This window comes from Pan troglodytes, chromosome 5 (genome assembly GCF_028858775.2).
Source record: "Pan troglodytes isolate AG18354 chromosome 5, NHGRI_mPanTro3-v2.0_pri, whole genome shotgun sequence".
NCBI lineage: Eukaryota > Metazoa > Chordata > Mammalia > Primates > Hominidae > Pan > Pan troglodytes.
Window position 1 is genome coordinate 166,466,158 of NC_072403.2, and position 21,960 is coordinate 166,488,117.

The 21,960-nt window shown below is 44.2% G+C and overlaps 1 protein-coding gene across 4 annotated transcripts in view; it reads right to left on the reverse strand.

Moving 5' to 3' along the window:
• The window catches only part of CNKSR3 (CNKSR family member 3), a 105,000-nt gene extending 88,973 nt beyond the window's left edge, over positions 1–16,027 (reverse strand). For 2 of the 4 annotated variants that reach the window (XM_054686438.2, XM_016956501.2), the window contains exon 1: positions 15,404–16,027. In XM_054686438.2, coding sequence (XP_054542413.1) covers positions 15,404–15,455 — 52 coding nt within the window. In that variant the 5' untranslated portion in view covers positions 15,456–16,027. The other 2 variants (XM_016956502.3, XM_054686437.2) reach the window with 2 other exon arrangements.
• Between the last annotated feature and the right edge of the window lie 5,933 nt (positions 16,028–21,960).

Here is a 21,960-nt window from a genome sequence, read left to right on the forward strand (position 1 = left end):
AAGAAATCACCTCTACTTCTAAGGGCTTGTTGGGCCAATGATGAATAAGAAAACAGGCCACCCTTCCACCCTCTGCCACCCTCTTCCTTCAGCACCAAACCTTGAAGAGCCCTACACACCCCCGTTCCTCCCCTGTCAGTATTCTATTCACCCTCTTGCCTTGGCAACCCTAAGGAGGCACAAGTCCCAGGGAAGTGGCTCACCCACCCAAACACCAACTGCAGCCAGTTATGTTAGCCAGAACTGCTTATCTCTCCAAGCACTGGCCAAGACTTCAGGGATTATGCCAAGATGCATTTTGCATTGATCAGCACTGATTTTAGATCTCCATTGACGTGCTGTCCTGTAGGTCTCTAATCCTCTGATTTTATTTTGTAGTCAATGACTTAGGCTGCACTGTACAGAAATAATTCTGGGTGTCATATTCATGTACATTGCATCATTTCACACTCAAGCTTGAGGACCTGAATTTCAACTAACACTGCCCTATTCTAACACATTTCGCGTGCCAGGCTGCATGATATTTGCACCTCATTACAACATGACACAATTAGAATGCTGTAATAAGAGAGGGCACTGCATTTTCTTAAATGTTTGAATCATGGAAGTATCTTTGTTGGTATCAAGGAAGATGTATCATCTACAAACTAGAACAGCTTTTGAGATTGGTATCTGTAAATTGTGCTCACTCTTAAACCCACATAGCAGCTCCTTCCCAGAATTCAACACTTTTTTTTTTTTTTTTTTAAGAGAGAGATAGCTTTTGGGCTTTTCTGTCACCCAAACTGTAATGCAGTGGTGTGATCATAGCTCACTGTAGCCTCGAACTCCTAGGCTCAAACAATCCTCCTGCCTCAACCTCTCAAGTAACTGGGACTATAGGTGTGCACAACCACACCCACTCATTTTAACATTTTTTTTTTTTGTAGAGACAGGCTCTCACTATGTTGTCCAGGCTGGTTTTAAACTCCTGGCCTCAAGCCATCCTCCTGCCTCAGCCTCTCAAAGTGCTGGGATTACAGACATGAGCCACTGTGCCCGGCCTCAACACATTTCTAATGATATGGCCACACTAAGTCACTGAGGCACAAAACCTGGACTTAAAGTTCTCCCTCTCACCACTCCCACGTGTATTCAGACCCTGCCAGGGCGCAGAGTACTCCGGTGTGGCGCCTCTTGCTGCATCCTTCCACCACCTTTCGGTTCCGAGGCCTCTGCTTGAGTTCAGGCCCTTTCAACTCTCACCAGGAGACAGGCCCAACAGCCACCTCCTCAACCCTCCCCATTGCCACGGCTCTGTCATCAAGACACCAGCTTTCAAAGCTCTGTATTATATCTCTATTATCTAGTGAATTCAGAACAAACTCCCTAAAAGTCAATGTCTCCCAAACTGTGATTCACAGACCACCCCAAAAGACTTACCTGGCCACCTGTTAGACATGCGGCCGTCACTATACATGATGTTACCAGAATTTCTGGGAGTTAAAGCCAAGAACTCTTTCATCCTGACTAGTGACTCTGATGTCCACTGACAGCTAAGTACCCACACCCTAAATCTTGCATTCAAAAGACAAGGCTAGACACATCTGGCTATGATGGACTAACATCTATCAAGCCAACCCCGACAAAACTAAAAAAGAAATAAAGACGAGCTGGCTGTTTGAAGGTAATAGAGAACAGCAAAGGCAACCAGGACTTGAGGGGTCACAACCCTGGAAAGACATGAAAGTGAATCCAACCTTCTCTCCCACATTTCCGTTTAAGGCTTTTCTGGTTCCACAGCAGCCCGCAGGAGAGGCCAGGCAGGAAGCAGCCAGGGCTCTGAGTACAGGAGAAGCACTGTACTCTGATTGCTTTAATAAGAGCAAACAAGAGAATAAAGCCATCTTTCATTCTATCCTCTATAGATAACCAACGTGGGCATTTTGATGTATTTCCTTCTTGTCTTTTTTAAATATACAGTCATATCATCTCAGAATTTTAATGTATGAGAGCATTAGAACCTAAAAACATGAAGGGACTACCCAAAGGTCAAATAGTCCCCATTAAATATATTTTAAAATCCACCTTGTCCCATTTACAAGAGCCCAATCATATATTAAAAAGAGAAAAGAAGTAGATACACTATTCTCTAGAATTTTGAGTGGTAAGATTACAGGTTAAAATTAAGTAGATCAATGCGATTCATAATGCTAATGATGTAAATGTTTTTCCCTCATCCTCAAAACCTTTTATCAGGCCAAACTTACCCACCTAAGCGCCTCTAGGGGAGACGTCAGGCTCTAATGCCTCTTGATTCAAACCCTATTTGTTATCTACGCAAGCTCAGACACATCAGGGTTTGGTTTCCTTAACTCTAAGATGAAGATGATAAAAGCACCCGTTATCAAATAAGCATTGTGAAGGCGAAATGAGATAATGCATGGGAAGCCTTAGCAAGAGCCTGGCCCTTAAAGAATCCTGATAAAGGCCGGGCGCGGTGGCTCACTCCTGCAATCCCGGCACTTCGGGAGGCTGAGGCAGGAGGATCGTTTTGAGCTCAGGAATTTGAAACCAGCCTGGGAAACGGAAACATAATGACACCTCGTTTCTACTGAAGTTCAAAAAAAAAAAAAATTAGCCGGGTGTGGTGATGCATGCCTGTGGTTCCTGCTACTTAGGAGGCTGAGGCAGGAGGATCTCTTGAGCCCCGGAGGTCAAAGCTGCAGTGAGCCCTGAATATGCCACTGCACTCCAGCCTGGGTGACAGAGGAAGACCCTGTCTCAAAAACGAGAGAAAGAGAGAGAGAGAGAAATGCTATACATGTCAGCTGCTCACTGCTGCCTCCCTACTAAATTGCCAGCTTCCGGACACGGATTTCATTTACACCTAACTCACCTGGCTGTCCCCAGCATAAAGCAGAGTAATTGGTACAAAAAAGGAAATTTGTACTTTTTTGGTTTTAGCTTTTAGAAAGGGAGCTAATGGTTGAAATAAAAATCTAATGAAGGTTTATCAAAATGTCATTCACAATAAATATGTATGGTATGTTTATCTGTATATGTGTGTATATACACTTATGTATCTCTATAGCCTGTATACTTACAACGCAAACTGACAGACTACAATATTCTCCTGCGTTTAAGAAGTTTTGTAAATTGTGTTTTGGGGTGAGTGCCATTCTGGATTAAGAACTGAAGCTGGTGTGTTTCTTGTTTGCTTCATTTCCCGATGCAGAGCACCTTGAAGATGGAAAGAACCTTGAGTCAACAGATAACTTACTAATTTACATAGGACCCCACTAACCAGCACAGAGATGGGGGCACACTCCCTATTTTAGGTGATATGTGAAAACTTTCTGTGCAAACACAAACAGCTCCCATCAGAGGCCAATATTATATAGCCACTATGGGGAGGTAAACTCAACCAAGAGAAGCCGAATTCCTGTTTTTACCCTGAAGAGTAACTATTCAGTGGTTTGCTGAATACATCAGGGCATGAGTGTTTCTGGCTAAATAATACCTGCATGGAATTACATGTTGCAATTTTAGGAATAACGGAATTAGGCAAATAGGAAAAACAAATTATACATTAAAAAAGTTTACTGAATAGCTGATTAATTACTATGCAGCCAATTTTATTCACATCTTACAGGTGCGCTTCTCACTGGACAATTAACACCTGACCATGGCTGTCCACAGAGGAAATTGCAAACTGGTCCATAGATATGTTTTGTTTGGTCTACATCAAAAAAAAAAAAAAGCTATAGACAATTTTGTGAACACTGGGAAATGTCACATAGAAACCCAGATTTACAGCTTCATTTGACAAGAACAAAAAAAATGACAAAAATCAGAAGCTGTGGAAACTTCACATCCACAATCAGCAGAAACCAGACAACACATGGCTTTGGGTTTGCCACAGTCTCCACCACTCCCTACTGTCACGCCCCCACACTGCAACTTCTGACATTGCCTCCTGGCCCCTATAGGCAACCGTGTTTGCAACTCCTGTTACAAGTCTCAGTGTGATTCCTGTTACAAGTCTCAGGGCCATTCCTGGTCTTTGGTGTTCACTTCTGCAGTGTCTTTTTTATTCTGGACTCTCATGGGTTTTGCCAAAAGTACAGGTTCAAATTCCATCTACACTGATTCAACGTTCACAACGCCCACCTACTAAGACAAAAGAGCTTTTTGCTTTGAAATGCAACATGTTTGTGACTCAGTATTGCTCTTTTCTGATTTTTCTTTCCCTCACTTCTCATCTCCACGCTTTGTTCAAAGCCAAAACCTGAGTGCTAAGTGAGGAAGCTCAACTATTTTCTCGCAATGGAGGGGAGGGGGTTACATTCTGCTCCCCTATTCGAGTCAGATCTGGAAATTCCACATGAAAGCTAAACAGGTCCTTTCAGACCCATGAAACATGCCCCTTCTGTGTGTTCCTGGGCTGAGCACTCACAGGGACACAACGGAAGGATGCCCTGGGCCTGGGGTTTAACAGGTGGCTAAGAGCCCGAGGGGATACCAGCTTTAACTCTTCCCTGCCTATACTGCAGAAAGGACACTTACAAGCCAAGGTTCATTACTCATCTACTTAAATATGTCACCACTGTCCTTACTGGAAACACTGTCTTTCTTCATCAGTCATTATGTATTAGCAAAAAACTGTGGACAGGCATTATGAGGAAGAGTCTGGCTTATGTCACCTATTTCCATAGAGTCCACATGAGTGGTGTAGACCCCTGATTCTCCCGTTTTAGCCTGTACCAGAATTCCCTGAGGAGTCTGTTAGCTTCCTGGATCCCACCCCCAGAGTTTCTGATTCTGCAGGTCTGGGGTGAGGCCCAGGAATTTACATGTCTATGTTCCCAGGTGAGGCTGGTGTTGAAGAAGTGAGTTCAAGAACAATGGTGACAGGATGTTGAGACGCCCCGCATGTATGTGCCTGGGAAACGGTCTCTTGAAAAGCTTGGTTTAAACACTCATTAAGTTTCTCTATTCCACGGTGCCAATGTCTACCGGGTTTTTTTTATGTGGGGGGTTCTTTTGGTAGACACAGGGTCTCACTATGTTGCCCAAGTTGATCTCGAACTCCTGGGCTCAAGCCATCCTCCTGCCTCAGCCTCCCGAAGTGCTGGGATCATAGGCGTGAGCCACTATGCCCGGCCTGTCCATCATCTCTGATTTGATCCAAGTAAGAAGGAAGAATTTCTCCAGCTCCAGGAAGGGTTTTTCTTTAATCAGCTTTATGTAAAATTCTTCAAATTGGCCTAGGGGTGCTTAGAATCAAACCACTTCAAACCATGTGTCTCCAGGCATCTTAATAGCAAAGAGTATTTATGTTTTTTTTAAATACTTATTAGTAACAATTTAAGGCTTTAGTGTACAGAGTCGTTTCCTAAATGCCACCCACAGTTGTGTCATCTGCTCATGGTTAGTTTAAGACTCCAGTTGGAATCTCTGTTAAGATGGTGCTGACAACTTTAACAGGTGTTACATGAAGTCTGATCCACCCTACATATTAAGCTAGTTTTCCTCCATTTCAAAGATCATATTCCAACTAGTATTTTGACTTGATTCTCCTGAAGACAATGTAATATAAAATTACTGTGAGAACATGCAAAATTGTTCAATTAATGCATATGTAAGTAAAGTTAGAAACACACACACACACACACACACACACACACACACACACATCCACTCCCAGTCCCAAAGCACTGAATTTCCCCTCTCCGCAAATCTCTGAAAATAGGAAATAGAATGCTTCCTTTCACTAAAAGGTTATCCTCAGGAAAGCATGATTCAGATTATCATAATCGCCGCCTTTTCTGATAGAAAGCACGTAGGGGTTTTCCTCTGATGGAGCTGACAGACTGTCTCCTTTTGGGGGACTCACAGCTGGGTGTGAGCAAGGGGTTAAGGCTTCCAGGTTATTCTATTATCAGCCTCCCTCCTTAAGTTCCCTCTCCCACTCCCTCCCCTCTATGGAGAAGTGATATATTATGTGTTTAAAACTGCCCAGCTCTTGTTGAAAATTTCTCAAAATGCCATCTATTCCACCAAAAGTATGGGAGCTATAGTTTCTAAAGCAAACATTAGGATAGTCTTTCAGTAGGGCAAAATATTTTAAGTCAGATACACCAGTTTCTTTACTCAAATACTTTAAAAGTTTTCACATAGAAAGCTTTCTAATTTCTACATCTTATTGATTCGCATTCTAAGGAACTGCTTTGCTTTAATAAACAACCATATTTGCCCTTCTGATCCCAGGTTTAAAAATGTTCAATCAGCCATTTGATGTCAAAGAAAACAAAGTAGGCTAAGTCCAATTTCACAAAAACTCTATTCACAGATGAATAAACAGCTTCAGAAACTAGCCGCAGCAAAAAGTGCCAGAAAATAACAATGATGTGAACAAGGCAGAAAGACAGAGGGCGCTCTCTATTCTAAATGACCATCATACTTGGCCAGAGAGGAGCCAGGGGCAGAGGAGAGCATCTACCTTAGCCCTGGCAGGAGGAGAAAGAATGAGCAGACATCCCAACTTCAAATATAATGTTTACATTAGTGAGACTGGAAGCTGTCAATGACCCAACTGTAACTAGAACTTGGCTTCACAAAGGCTGAAACTGCCAACACCTGAATCCAAGACACCATCGCCTCCAGAATACTGCAATGCCTTCCAGCTGGATTTCCTGAATTCATTTCTGCTCAAAAACCCTGACTGATCTTTCAACACACAGATCAAATACTGTCACTCTCTGCTTTCCACCGTAACTATTAAAAAATAAAAATAAAAAATTGCACCTCCCTGACCACGACTTGTAAGACCCTACATGATCTGGCCTCTGTGTGTCTCTCTCACCTGCTCTTCACCCATCACCCCCACCCTCGCTCTCATGACCCCACCACAACTTCCTTTTCTCAAACTCTCCAAGCCGGTTCGCACCTCAGGGCCTTTGCATGAGTTATTCCCTCTCCTACAATGCCCTTCTCCCTAATTTTCTGATGGCTGGTTCCTTCCTACCATTCATGCCTAAATGTCACCTCTGAAAGGCTTCTCTGATGACGTCATCCAAAGGAGTCCCCCACCCAGTCCCTCTCCTTCACCTCTCTGCTTTATTTTCTGATTTATGCTTATCAGTAGAAATTTTCTTATCATCTGTTTTGTGGTTGGTGGTGGCGTTTGTCACCCACACATCTACCACACTAAAGCCGGGACTATGGATTCCCAGCACTTAGAACAATACCTAAAACCGAGAAGATTCCCCTAAGAACAGGGGGAAAGCGTCCAAGGAAACAATGAGAAGACCGAAGACGGACTTGATTTAACTTACCTCCTGTATAACAACAAAAGGGTGAATGGAATTGTCATAAATTATTAATAAGCACGTGAAGGGTGACAATCAGCCACAACAATATTAAACATTTAAATAAAAATATCCCAATTACACCACCAGTTAACTTGAGTTATTATTGATCATGAATAATAAGTGGGTAAACACATACGCCATACGTTATGCAAAGGGCTTTCCCTATATTTCTTCTTTTTTTTTTTTTTTTTTTTTTTTTGAGATGGAGTTTTGCTCTTGTCGCCCAGGTTGGAGTGCAGTGGCACGATCTCAGCTCACTGCAACCTCTGCCTTCCGGGTTCAAGAGATTCTCCTGCCTCAGTCTCCTGAGTAGCTGGGATTACAGGTGCCCACCACCATGCCCGGCCAATTTTTTTTTTTTTTTAGTAGAGACGGGGTTTCACCATGTTGGCCAGGCTGGTCTCAAACTCCTGACCTCAGGTGATCCACCCACCTCGGCCTCCCAAAGTGCTGGGATTACAGGCGTGAGCCACCACACCCAGCCTCCCACACTTGTTGGTTAGGAAGGAACTAGAAGGCACCACCTGGATAGAGGAGAAACCAGGGACGGGACAGGACCACAGAACAGAAGCCTGTGAGGCCTGGTCCCAGCTCCTCACCTCTGGACCTTGGACAATTCATTTCACTTCCAAAAGCCTCCTCCATGCTGCTCATCTGCAGTGGAAACTGCCTTCCTGTGCATCTCCAGGCTTCAGAAGAGTCAAATGAGAACAAATGCAGAAGTGCCCTCAGAGCTCATGAAAATAACATCTGATTTTTTCACTTAAAGCTTACATAATGGGTAAGCCAGTGATGACACGCCAGAAATAGCATAAATGAGAGGAAAGAGAAAGCAAGGCAAGAACGCTCAGGTCCGGGAGCTAGAAGACAACACGCTGGGTGAAAAGAGAGGCAGTGACACAGGCATGGGGACACAGACGGGAGGGCCCCTCTCGCTTCCTCACAATAAGGGGAATGCACAAAGGAGCCGGAGCAGGAGTTGTCACTTGCCAATCTCCACGGATAAAGGATGGAGCTACCCCAGTCTCAGCGCAACTCATATATTTGTGCCAAGTTTTTAGAACTGCCATGGTTATTTATTCCTGAAATGACATTTGGTGTCATTTCCCATCAACAATAAAATCTCCACCAAAAGTCAGTTAAGTGTGGTAAACCCCGTGTGGTCACCAACTATAGGATGGTGTGACCAGCCAAAAGCCCATCTCATCCTCCTAGGTCCTACTGAGGATCCTAAGAACAAACTTCAACCACAGTGACCACTGACCACCCCACAACTCCCTTCTTACTACTTGTGTTAAAGATTTTTTTTTAAAGGGGGGCAGGGGTTGGTCTGAGCATGGTGGCTCCCATCTGTAATTCCAACACTTTGGGAGACCGAGCCGGGAGGATCACTGCAGACCAGGAGTTCCAGACCAGCCTGGGCAATACCACAAGACCCATCTCTACAAAGATTTTTTTTTTTAATTAGCCAGGTGTAGTGGCATGTGCCTGTGGTCCCAGCTACTTGGGAGGATGACACAGGATGATCACTCAAGCCTCAAGCCCTGGAGTTTGAGGCTAAAATGAGCTATGATCGTACCACTGCTTTCTAGCCTGGGCAACAGAGCAAGACCCTGCCTCTTATTTAAAAAAAAAAAAAGGCTGTTATAAGAACTCTTCAAGGAATAAGGAAGAAATCTCAAGGGAAATGTCTCATTTATTTTGCTAAGAATTGCCTGATGCTGTTGCTAGGTGGTGCTTATAAATATAAGCACACACCGTAAGACTGGTTTTTTACTTTAATTAGTGGCAAAGACAAGCCTTCTCAAATTAAGTGTCATCATTCCAGAATGTAAATAAAACAGATGGAGTACATACCAGACCAGATAGCCAATACTACAATAGCAGGACTCTAGCAAAGTTTGAAAACACATTTGCAGCTACGTGCTAGAACGGTGCTTCTCTAATTGTGATGGGTGCACGCATCGCCAGGGGATCTTATTAAAATGCAGATTCTGATTTGGCAGGCCCAAGCTTCTGCATCTCTAACAAGCTCCCAGGTGATGCTGAAGTTGCTGGTCACAGACCAGGTACCAGACAGGGGCCAACAGTTGACAGCAAAAACCATCCTATGCCATGCTCACTGCAAGCCCAGGTACTATTTTTTAAAAGTGAGGAAATATGGCTCAAACTAATTTACCCAAGGAAAGCTCACGAAATTTGCAAGAGGCATTTATCACTCCGCTAATCAAGAACCTTCCTGATCAGCTGCAAGTTCTGCCCCGGATCCTCTGACCAGCTGGTAAACGGCAGAGAAATCTCTTTGACACTGACAGGTGCCCCTGGATGATAAGAATACACCTTATGAAAGACTTCACTGCTCAGAGAGAACAGTTTGTGTCCTGGAGCTATAGGAAAAGGGAAGAGAGAAAGCAATAAAAACAAGGAGTAGAAATGTATGGAGAGCTTACATAAGATCACACAGTCAAAAGCAGAACTGGGATACAAACTGAGTCCGGCTCCAGAACCCATGCTCTGAACCACTCAGCTCCACCCCCTGGTACAAGTAATCAAAGTGACAAAGTGATGGAGTACAGGAGAGCCCCAAGGAGACCACAACTAATAATTAGGGGACCCTGAGTAAATTCTCTCTCTCTGCTTCAGTTTCTTTAATATGGGCTGGAAATTATTCATACACCTCACTGGGTTTTCTAAGGATGAAATCAAAGAGGCTGGACAGGTGCAATGTCTCACATTTGTAATCCCAGCACTCTGGGAGGCCGAGGTGGGAGGATCACTTGAGCTCAGGACAAGATCAGCCTGGGCAACAGAGTGAGACCCCATCTCTGTATTAAAAAATAATAAGTAAAGAATTTTTATAATGAAAGAGCCTAAATAAACACTTAGAACAGCGTCTGCCAAGATAATAAGTGCATCAATCAATGTTTTTCTGTTATCAAGAGAATTTTATCACTGGAGTGCAGGAGAGAGAATGGAACCAAGGAGAGGGTGGAATGAAGAGCTTTTCTGAACTATGGCCAAATGGTAGACCTACGGCTGCTAAAAGAAAAAGGCCTCCCTTTCCCAGGGACCACAGAGACTAAAAGAAAAGGTATAACCTAAACTGGAATCAAGGTAACAGAAAGAACTGCCTCTGTCTGGATGGTGGCAGGAAGGGCCTAACAGTGCAAGGTAGTACATTGCAGTTGACCTGTGATGTATCAGATCTCTATAGTTAACTTGGAAATTCCAGACTTTCCATGACCAAATAGTCAAGCACCTTAAGACTGCTATGCGTCATAAACAAATAGACACGACAGGGAAAGAGCAGGGCCCGTGGCTTAGACCTTGAGCAAGAAAGCCCCCTTTTCTCTTGGTTGGTGATGGGGACTGCTACCAACACTAGCAGCACCAGAAGCTGGCCAGAGAGACTTCTGTCCTGGGACCAAAGGTGGGTTTTAGAGATGTGCTGACTCAACTACACAATTTTATTATTATTATTATTATTATTATTTTTTTTTGAGACAGAGTCTCACTCTGTCGCCTAGGCTGGAGTGCAGTGGCACGATCTCGGCTCACTGCAACCTCCGCCTCCCGGGTTCATGCCATTCTCCTGCCTCAGCCTCCCGAGTAGCTGGGACTACAGGCGCCCGCCACCAAGCCCGGCTAATTTTTTTTGTATTTTTTAGTAGAGATGGGGTTTCACCATGTTGGTCAGGATGGTCTCGATCTGACCTCGTGATCCGCCCACCTCGGCCTCCCAAAGTGCTGGGATTACAGGCGTGAGCCACCGCGCCTGGCCAACTACACAATTGTTGAGAGCCTACCCACTCGAGGCTGATCAACAGTTCTGCTGGGACAGTTCTGCTGGGACAACCAGTCCCACTTCTTCCTCGTCAAAGGCACTCCCCAGTGGCCTTAAAGCAGAAAAACGACTTGTGGTAGCTGCATTTGACAATGAAATTTCTCATATTTAAATCAAGCTTAGAGAAAAGGACCTCATATAAGTTCAGATTTTGACCTAAGAAGGTTGAACAGGAATGAAGATATAATGCTATTTCTAAAACAGGGCTGGATATAAGTAGGGAATGTGGCACATGTGTACTCTGAGAACTGAGCTATGAAAATCAGTGCATGTAAATCCCTGTTGCCTGCCTACCAATATCTATTCTCCCCTTTTTCCTTTCTGACCAAACTCCAAGTTTTTTTCAGGGCCACAATGTACCAAACTTAAAAAAAAAGAAAGGAAGGGAAAAAGCAAAAAAGGAAGAAGAAATGAAAAGGAAAAGAAAGGAAAAGAGAGGAAAGGGGAGGAAGGGAGGGAGGGAGGGAGGGAGGAAAGAGAAAGAAGAAAAGAAACAAAAGAAGGAAAAAGAAAGAAATTACAGCAACCAGCCTTCCCTGCTGCATGAGGTGGCCATGTGACATTTCTGGCACCTGAGATGTAAATCAGGTCACTTGACAGTTTTTCAAAGAACTCTTTAAAGGGGAAGACTTGGCTGCTACCTGTCTTCTGTCTTCCATGAGACTCCCTTCTGCCTGGAATAGGAAGACAATCATGCAGGAGCCGCCACCTTGCACTGAAGCATTAAGCATGAAAATGAACACCATGTGCCAGCCCATACCCTACGCCATGTGCTACGAATGGCTGAACAAGATGGCAGCGCCATGGAACCCCGATTTGGTTAACCCACTGGGTTTTCTGTTATGTGCGGCTAACCCTACATGTTGTAAAAGATCATTTGCTTTGCAAAGGCCTTTACTGAACTGACTGGCAAGGCGCCATGAACTAGGAATTAATTTGACTTACAAATAACTTTCTGACATGAACTAAAGATAGAGGATAACACAGACATATACTGGATGAGACTCCTCCGCTACCATATGCTATTCAGACCGAATCCTGAAGTTCTATTCATAAATGTAAAGATTCTCGGTGTGGTCTAGATGTGGCCTTGGGAAGAAACTCCTGAGAAAATGGAGTGGAGTGAAGCCAAACCACCTGCTCTGCTGGGTGACATCGGTCAATCTATGTGTGACTCGGTTTCCTCAACTGCAAAATGGAAATAACTGTTCCTACCTCAAAGGTGGTGGTGCCTATTAAATGAGCTGATATTTGTACAATGCTTAGACATGTGCCTGACACACTGCTTAATAATTACTGAGGATCCCCTAACATTACAGTAAAATTGGTGACAGTGTAGCTAAACATTAATAATAAAAGCCAGACAGGTTAATTCATTCTGTAGACAAGAACTTCTTTCCTAAGGCACACATCTGTCAAATAACAAGGAGGTGAGATCCAGCTGTCGACTGTGGCCAGGTCTAGACAGTTTTAAATCTAAGGCCTTCTATGGTTCTCATAATCGCCCTACCCAGATTCATGCAATACCAAGAGTAGCAAAGTCTACATGAAGAGCTGCTTATCAGTAGCATGTATTTATAAAATAAAGGTTGGGTAAAGAGATTAGCAAAGAGCACTAAAAATAGTCCTATAAGCAGACAAGCTTTTGTAAGTCGATAGTTCATTAAAAAGTCAATACTTGAGCATCATTATTATGAGAAATATTCAAGTAATGGGTCACGCAACTTGGAAGATTGCAGCCTCTTATCATCTTAGCCATCTTTTTTAGATTCGAACACAGAAGGTATCCAGGTCTTTCTACTAAGCTGTATTTCAGGGTCCAAAAGGGCACAGGCATTTTGTATAACGTAGTCAAGTGCCAACCACAGGTATGTAACCTAGTAAGTATCATAGGTATTGAGCCAGCCATAGATGTTCTTTCAGGTCAGGAGAAAACTTTTCCTAGATGAAAGTAACTCAACTAACTGATAAGGTCAAGGCAACTGGATAACAAAAACGTTTTAATCTACTTTCCCTTTTAAATACTCAACAAACATAACAGGATGTGATTTTACACTTCTCCTTTTCCAATCCCAAGAGGGACAAAAACAACAACAACAACAACAACAAAAACAGACACAAATCTTGAGGGTGTGAAGATCTCACTCCATAATCTTCCTGTGCGCCTGTTACCATTTTTCTGATTGTACATTATCAACTAAGCTGGCAGAGGCTCAGAAAAGCCAAGGTGATAAGATGTAACCCTTTCTTTCTGCTACAGCAGAACTGTCCAATAGAAATATAATGGAAGCCACAAATGTGAGCCCTGTGTTATTTTAGATTTTCTAGGAGACATATGTAAGAAGGTAAAAATAAACAGGTGAAGTTTATTTTAGTAATATATTTTATTTAACCTAACATATCAAAATACTATCATTTCCACATGTAATAAAAAGTATTAAGATATTTCATGTTCTTTTTTTTTCATACCAAGTCTTCAAATGCCATGTGTATTTTAGACTTACAGCACATTGCAATTCTAACCAGCCACATTTCAAGGGCTGCAGAGCCACAAGTGGTACTGGTTACTAAGTTGGACAGAGCGGCTCTAGAAGTCAACAGTAGCTGAAATTTGCAGTGTCTCAAGTTGGCTCTATGAGGGACATACAGATAAAATACATATCAACTCAGTTTCAGGAAGTTGCCAGCCTAGGGAATTTGGTAGCATCTTGAATGGAGGAACACACCTCATTTCAAGCTAGCGTGGGCATGGATGGCTTTTAAGCTCATGCTTCCTACCAAGTACTGGCAATGCCACTTACTCTTTACCAAGGGAAACCTAGTCACCAAGGCAGAAGCATGTGTTGTTTTTAGCTTCATTTTATATAGGAGTCCAGGAAATTCTGCTCACTTGACAAACCCGTTCTCAAGGAGTTCTCCCAGAGGAGCAGGAAATGGTCAGACATACCCACTGACACACCCCACACACCTCGGACATCCTATTCCACGTGGTCTATGTGTAAGTCACAGGCGTGAGAAATGAGATGTAGCGGTGATCAGTTTTCATTATGCTGCAGCCATGGGTGGGACGGTTTGAAAGACGACCTGGTCTTACCAGTATTACCTACCTCACAGGCTTACTGTGATGACCAAGGACAATAACAGAGAGAGCTCTTAGCAAACTGTAAAGCGCTATACAATTCTAGTTATTACTGAGAAAGAACACCATTCCTCACCTGGAAGAGCAGATAGAAAAACAAATAGTAACTTGAAACAGAGATGTCGTTGGGGGTGGGGGGAAACCATGAAAATACAGATTGTTCTCGGTGGACTTTGTTCTCTTGAAAGTACAGAAAAGGGTTGAGTAAACTCTAGTACCTTTCCCTCGAAATCGTAGGAGACACTGAAAAGTAAGCGAGCCAGCTAGGAGGACAAGCTTCTACCTCTGCTCATTCCCCCCACCACCCCCGCCCCTCCCACCGCCCCAGCCCCACTGCCTTCCTCATCCCAAATATTGTATGAATCAAGACAGTGGTTCCAAACAATTATATTTCTCCTTCCCAGTGCTTACATGTGGCCTGAAAATGCAGCGCCACCGGGGATACTGGCGCCTCCCGGAGCAAAAGTCACTGCCTCCCGGGGAGTCCTGGCTCGAGGTTTCTCCCCGGCGCAAATGCTATGGTGTTGGCTTTTGCGCGGCCCTCTCGCCTTCTCCAACAAAAACAGACAGGCTCGGCGACCCGCCGGAGTCTCCGTCTACCTGTCCGACAGCCCTGTCACGCCTGCGGACGGCTCTGGGCAGGCGGCATGGACGAGGTCCCGCGGGAGTCACCCACACAAAGGCGCCTTGTGCCTCTGCACTCGGGCCCCCGGGTCGCCGGGCACCGCACCGGGGCCAGGCAGGGAGAGCGCCCCCCGGCCCGAGTGCCGAGTCCCGAGATCGGCATCCCCAGCCCTCAACCGCCACAGAAAGGCCACCCCTAATCCCTGGTTTAAAGATAGGGCTCCCCTCGGCTTGCCACAATCCGCACCCCGGAAAGGAAGAGCTCGGAGCAGGTACGAGAGATAGGAGCGCACAGGCCACTCGGCAGAAGTTTGCATTGTCACCGGGCTGTGCCCTCACCGCTTCTCGCCAGGAGGAAGGGCCAAGTACCCTCTTCCCCAGCTCCTCGTCCGCCCCATCCCCGAGGCTGGAGGACTCCGGACCCCCCCAAGGCCCGCGCACCTCTAGTCCAGTCCACCACTTGTTTGGGGCTCCACTTGGTCACGGGTTCCATGGTAAACCGCTTCGCCTCTCGCTGGGCTGGAGAGTCGCAGATAAAGTGCTGCTGCCTGCGCTCCGGTGCCCCTTCCCGGGAGGGCGCGCCCGCGGCTGCTCCCCTGCGCCCGAGCGACTCCGTCAAGACTGCATGGCCGCGGTCAGCCGGTCGTCCCAGCGCGGCTCCGCCAGGGGAGCCCGGCCCTCTCCCTCCAGCTGCCACAGTCCAGCTGCAGCTCCTCCTTCCCCCGCCGCCGCCGGGATCCCGGGCACAGCTGCTGCTCCCGAGCGACGGCAGCTGCAGGCACGCCGGGCTGCGACCCCAGACCCCTGGCCTCGGCTCGGCACGGGAGCCTCCCGGCCCGCGACCACTTCCTCGGATCTCTCGAGGCGCGATCGGCTCTCCCTCGGCCCGTCTTCTCGCCTGCTGGCTCTCCGGGGTCCCCGCTCCGCGTGCGCTGGCGTCCCGGAGCCTTCCCGGCGCAGGTCCCACCTCCTGCGCCGCCCTCCCGTGCCGCCCTGGCAGGGCCGAGCGCAGAGCGTGCGCGCTCGGGTTGCAAAGTTTCAGCTCCGGTTGCTGCAAACCGAATAAAAGAGAGGGCGGGGCCGAGGGTCCAGGGAAACTCGTGGGAGGGGGCGGGTCCGCCCGAAGCGGCGGACTCGGGTTACTTTCCCTCTCTAAGCCGGTCCGGCTCACACCCGCAGCGTCCCGGGCCCCGCTTTCCTTTTCAAGGGGCGGGTTGTAGATCGCGCGCGCACCCTGGAGAGCCCGCTGGTTTGTGTGAGGCCCTGGCCCTGTGGGTAGCAGAACACTCTGTCTCGCTGTGAGCAACAATACACTAAAAAAAAAAAAAAGAAAAGAAAAAAAAAAAAGTAAGATCTGCATGTTCTGTTCATTTTAAATGCTTTATATCGTAATACTACTCTGCCATTAAGCCGTCATTTTAGGTTTCTTAAAGTAGAACAATTTTTTTTTTTTTAGATGGAGCCTCGCTCTGTCGCCCAGGCTGGAGTGCGGTGGCGCGATCTCAGCTCACTACAGCCTCTGCCTCCCAGGTTCCAGCGATTCTCCCGCCTCAGCCTCCGGAGTAGCTGGGATTACAGGCGTCTGCCACCACGCCCGGCTAATTTTTGTATTTTTAGTAGAGACAGGGTTTCACCATGTTGGCCAGACTGGTCTCGAAATCCTGAACTCAGGTGATCCGCCAGCCTCGGCCTCCCGAAGTGCTAGGATTACAGGCCTGAGCCACCGCGCCAGGCCAGAACAATTTTATTTCATTTATATGTTGACTGAAATCGTAACAATGTAACTCTTTTAATGCTATTGCTATGAAATTTCAACTTTGCGACTAAAATTAGATTGATGGCTTTTAGCGTTATATTTTGCTATATTATAATTTCATATTTACAGAGTGAGCTCATGCTCCTTGGGATTAGTCATTAACCGTGAGAGGAAAGTTGTTAGCCAAGAAAAAAAAAATAGCTCGTGCACAATTTCAGCGCCTGGCAGGGGAGTGCCCTTCCACATTCATGGACTGCAACTGGGGCCAGAGTTAATGCTAAACTGGGGGAAAATCTAATTTGAATACCTGCCTCTCCTTCAAGTTCTCCCTGCATCCTAACCGCCCCCCCCAACCCCTGCCACCCTCGCCACCACCCCTCCCCTCACCCCCCAACCCCCCACCCCAACCCCCCACCCCCGCCCCCGCCCCGCCCCGCCCCGCCCCGCCCCGCCCCGCCCCGCCCAGCAACCTCTTCCTCCCACTCTTTTTGGCACTGAATGATTCTTACTTTCAATTACGGTTATTTATTTACATCTTCCTCTTGGAGACTATTAACCCCTTGAGGGCAGAACCTACTTGATCTCATATAGAGTTTTCTCTCCTCCCTTTCTCCCTACCACCTAACTTGTAGCACCCAGCACGGGACCAAAGGCAAGGTTGGTATTTATTCATTCAGTAAATATCCGGGAATGCTTCCTGTGTGCCACTGTATTCATTCAGTATCTGTTGAATTCGTGTGATATGTGCTACTTACACAGGTCTGTTTGGACGCACATGTGGAAAAATGGCTAGCAGCCAGCCTAGCATCTGATGAGCTGGAGCATCCAAGCAAAAGAAACATTTTTAAAAAGCAAAACATCAGACCCACCTCCCATTCAACTCCCCTAGAGGACTGGGCAACACAGAGACACACAACTATCAAATATAGTGATTCTTTTTTTTCATCTAGCGAAAGTGACTGTCAGACCACACAAGTTGGCAAAGGCAATGACAAAATTCCTGATATAGTAGTTGTCCTTAAAAAAAAAAAAAGACCTTTAAACTTAATGACATCCAGCATTAACCATCTTTACAGCAGTCAGCAGGGAGAAGGACCTTGACACTGGTTCACTGGAAAGGGTAACCAACCTGATGCACACCTTTTGTTTCAGCAATCACTGCGTGTTGTGTGATTTCTGATTATGATTAGGGTGACCACATAACTTACCTCCAAATCAAAATATTCTTGAGCATGAAAGAAGTGACTATCAAGAATTACACTGGAATAACATGAATAAACTGGGCCATACGGTCCCCACAATTATAAAGAAAGGTCAAATATTAATGATTTTGCCATGGAATTTTACTTGATGTTTTCACGTCTTCAGATTCATTGGCAGTAGTCTTTACCAGAAGAGCTAAAACACTAAAATTCTGCGAGTCAAGCAAGAGTTTGCAAAACATCCCACGGAGCCAACACACTATCTATACTTGGTACATAAATACAGCATAGCTAAAGAGGAAGGCCACGCTAAGATCTCTAACCCGGAAGACCAATTAACTATCTAAATGAATTAGCATTCTGTTTACACTTCAACTCCTGGAGGCTAATTACTATTTAAATAAAGCCTTCTACCTTAATTACAGCTGTTAGCACGTGAAAGTTTTAGGGAGGCCTGCCTTCCTAGCTGAAATGCAAACTTGAGGACATACAAAGCTATTAATGGCACACAAAGCTAATAAAGGCAGAATCTTAAGTAAATGGCTTTAAAAATTAAGTATATATAAAAGGATAATTTGTAAATTTGCTAAATTTTCTTCTCTGCTAGCTAAAATCTGTAGCTATTACACCATATGTTCATGCACATTACCAAACTGCAGCTATGCCATCTTCCAGATCAGAACTCTTCATTTGTGTCTTAATGTTTACTACAATTTCTCGCACATACAAGGAGTTCAATAAGCCTTTTTAAAATTGAATTAATATGTAGAACAGATACTAGAACCCAGATCTTCTAGATTTCTTTCCAGCTCTTTGTTTTTCTGACTTTGACCCTTCCTGCATGTTTAAGTCATTTATTCAGTTGATGAAATACGTATTAGGTACTCACTAAACTAAGCACTAGGAGGATTCAGAAATGATGAGTAGCCTTTTAGATCAAAAACACCATGTGACTTTCTAAAGGTGGATTTCTTCTGTAGTCTTTCATCCAAGGAAAGTGACCTGGTAAATAAACACAAACAAGGGAGTTCGAGGACCAATGTGATATTAACGTTTTAAGCTTGTTCACAATTTATTACTTCTTTATGTGAGAACAAGGGATGGAGTATTTTGGATTACTGGTTATACCTATAATTTGATAAACACAGAGGAGCAAATTAAGCAAACTTTTAAGCAAATTATTAATCTGTAAAAAGCCAGTCTCCTTCCCCAGTTAAAAACAATGTAATGTTTTCCAAAATAAAAGAAAGAAAGTTACTCTAAATATTCAACTTTATTTTGCAATCTGAGGTTCTTCTCTTATCATTTTCTTTCCTTCACATTTCTTTTTAACTATTTTCAGAAAATTCAAAATTATTTAATTTTTTCACATATAATTGTCTCGTGTATGTCCTTAAGTTATCTTTTATCTTGAGAGATACCAAAAACGTCTGCAGTTTTCTGCCTGGAAAATATCCTACAGTTAGAGCTAAGCATTCTTATCTATGACATTACATCACTGCAAAGTCATCACTGGTTAACTAAATTATCCAGACTGCTCATGTTCTTGTCTTTCATTTAATTCCATTTGGTCTGAATTCTTCACACCATGGTAATGTAGTTATCTCCCTAAACATGCCAGGTTCCCTATCAGATAATTCAGGTAGTAAAGACTTCAAACTTTATTATATTTTATTTCTCAAGTGCTGCCTCACTTATTCAAATTCTTCAGATCATTCAGGAACGTTAGGTCATTCTACAGTTGGAAAGCTGGTATTTGGCTTTCTTTTCGTGAGCCCTATCTCTAACTCAAAGATCAATGTCAATTAGATAAATATTCAAAAACCTCACCTACTTTAAATCATACTTGGAAAAGTTGATTAATCTTTTCTAATAAAAAGAGAAACATTGATGTTGCTAAATTCTATTTTCAAGGCCTTATCGTTGTACCTTGGAAGAGTTGATAGATGAGGCAGTACCCACAAAAGAACTGGATGTCCTTGCCCTGAAGTGCAGAAGCTACTAACGAAGGAGGGTGCCACAGACAAAGAGGGAACAATCAAGCCTGCATTTTTTCCTGTGGATTTTTATTACTTTTTGTACCCCCTATCGAGTTGCAGATTATCCAAAAAGAACAGAATGCCATTTACACCAGCTGTTCTTACAGTTCCAATTTAACTTTATGGGACTCATAATCTCAGAACAAGTCAATATAATACCAAGAGTTTCAGACTCGGTGATTTTTGCTTCAATCATAAATTCTATGCTGATAAGGACAAAGTCTCAGGGTGAAAAAAGATTAATGAACATCACTCTAAACCTAAAAATAAAACAATAATTCAGTTAGGCAATGTAAAAATATAACATTTGGAAATAAAACGCAGATTTGGCTGGGGGTGGTGGCTCATGCTTGTAATCCTAGCACTTTGGGAAGCCGAGGCGGGTGGATCACTTGAGGCCAGGTGTTTGAGACCAGCCTGACCAACATGGTGAAACCCCATCTCTTATTAAAAATACAAAAATTAGCTGGGTGTGGTGGCGGGTGCCTATAGTCCCAGCTACCCAGGAAGCTGAGGCAGGAGAATCCCTTGAACTCGGGAGGCAGAAGTTGCAATGAGTCAAGATCATGCCACTGCATTCCAGCCTGGGTGACAAGAGTGAAACTCTGTCTCAAAAAAAAAAAAGAAAGAGGAAGAAAAGAAAGGAAGAAAGAAAGAAAGAAGAGAGAGAAAAAAGAAAGAAAGAAAGAGCAGATTTGAGTATCCTAAACGCACTAAGCTAAAATTTTTTAAAATCTCTACAATGTTAACAAGAACATAAAAATAATTGTTTATATATTGTTTTATGTATTCAAGACACTTCTAGTAAAAATAAATAATAACAATTTAAAAATATGTATTGTTTTATATTTTTCTAACTTCAGTTTGGCATAACAAATATTTAATAATCCTGTTTCAAATAAAATAGAAATATATACCCAAATGCCCCAGACTATAACTAAGGAGCTTTAATTAACTTTGAGCTCAGTCTAAAAGTTGTCTGCTCTTCCATTACTTAGCTACCATTCCATACAGAGAAGGAGACTTTCTTCTAGTTTCAACCTACCAAAGGTATTTAAATTCTGCAGCCATTGCTGATCAACACATCCAGATTTTTACTAAAGGCACATATATGTTTCCCCTTTGGGATCCTTAGACATTTGAGCCTGTAACAGGAGACTATTCCTTAATTTTCCACAACTAGCTCCTTGCATTTGGAAATACTATAACCATTTGGAATGGGAGAGCGGTGGAAAGAAAAGAACGTAGAAAAGCAGGAAGTGTTTCAGTCTACTTCAACATCAAAAGGGAAAGGATGAAAATTAATACCAATCAGGGTTTCCTGTAGGCAGTCAGATGATTTCATAGGATTTTGAGAACACTCCCAAAGGTCTCATAGAACAGGAAAACTCACACTTACTGCCAAAAAGTCAGCAAAGTGATTGTTGAAATCCACAACCAGCTCACAAATGATAGCGACAGTCATTGTTTTACAGTAATTGTTTTAATACATGCGCATTCCATTCTGGGAAAACTCCCAGATCAAATCTCTTTTTCCGTTTGAGTTCCGTATAACTTTTGCTTTTGGTTACAAAGGAATGGGCTTCTATCCGTTTCTTTTCCACTTTTTTCCCCCTTCTCCTGGGCCTAGTCCCAGAGAAACAGCTGGAGTAACGGGCAGGTGGCAAGAGGGATTTCAGGAGCTGGAGGAGCCTCAGTTTAGGGAGCCACAGAAAGCCCTTCGGTGGTTAAACCAGTGTTACCTGAGTCCAAGGAAATCTCTGCTGCTAGTGGAGAGAACCCAAGGGAGAACCTGAATAACACTGGGGAGTTAAGGCCACAGCCTTCACTTCTGTGCTGCTCCAAGTTACATCCCCTGCGTGTGCCGCTCAGTGGCCAGCCAGATGGAGTATGGGGTTTCTATCTATTTAATATTTCTCCTAGCACGAAAGGACAAGAGACATAGGGCCCACTTCATAAAGCACCTTCTTAAGGTTTAAGAAGGACAGGAATACAAATGCA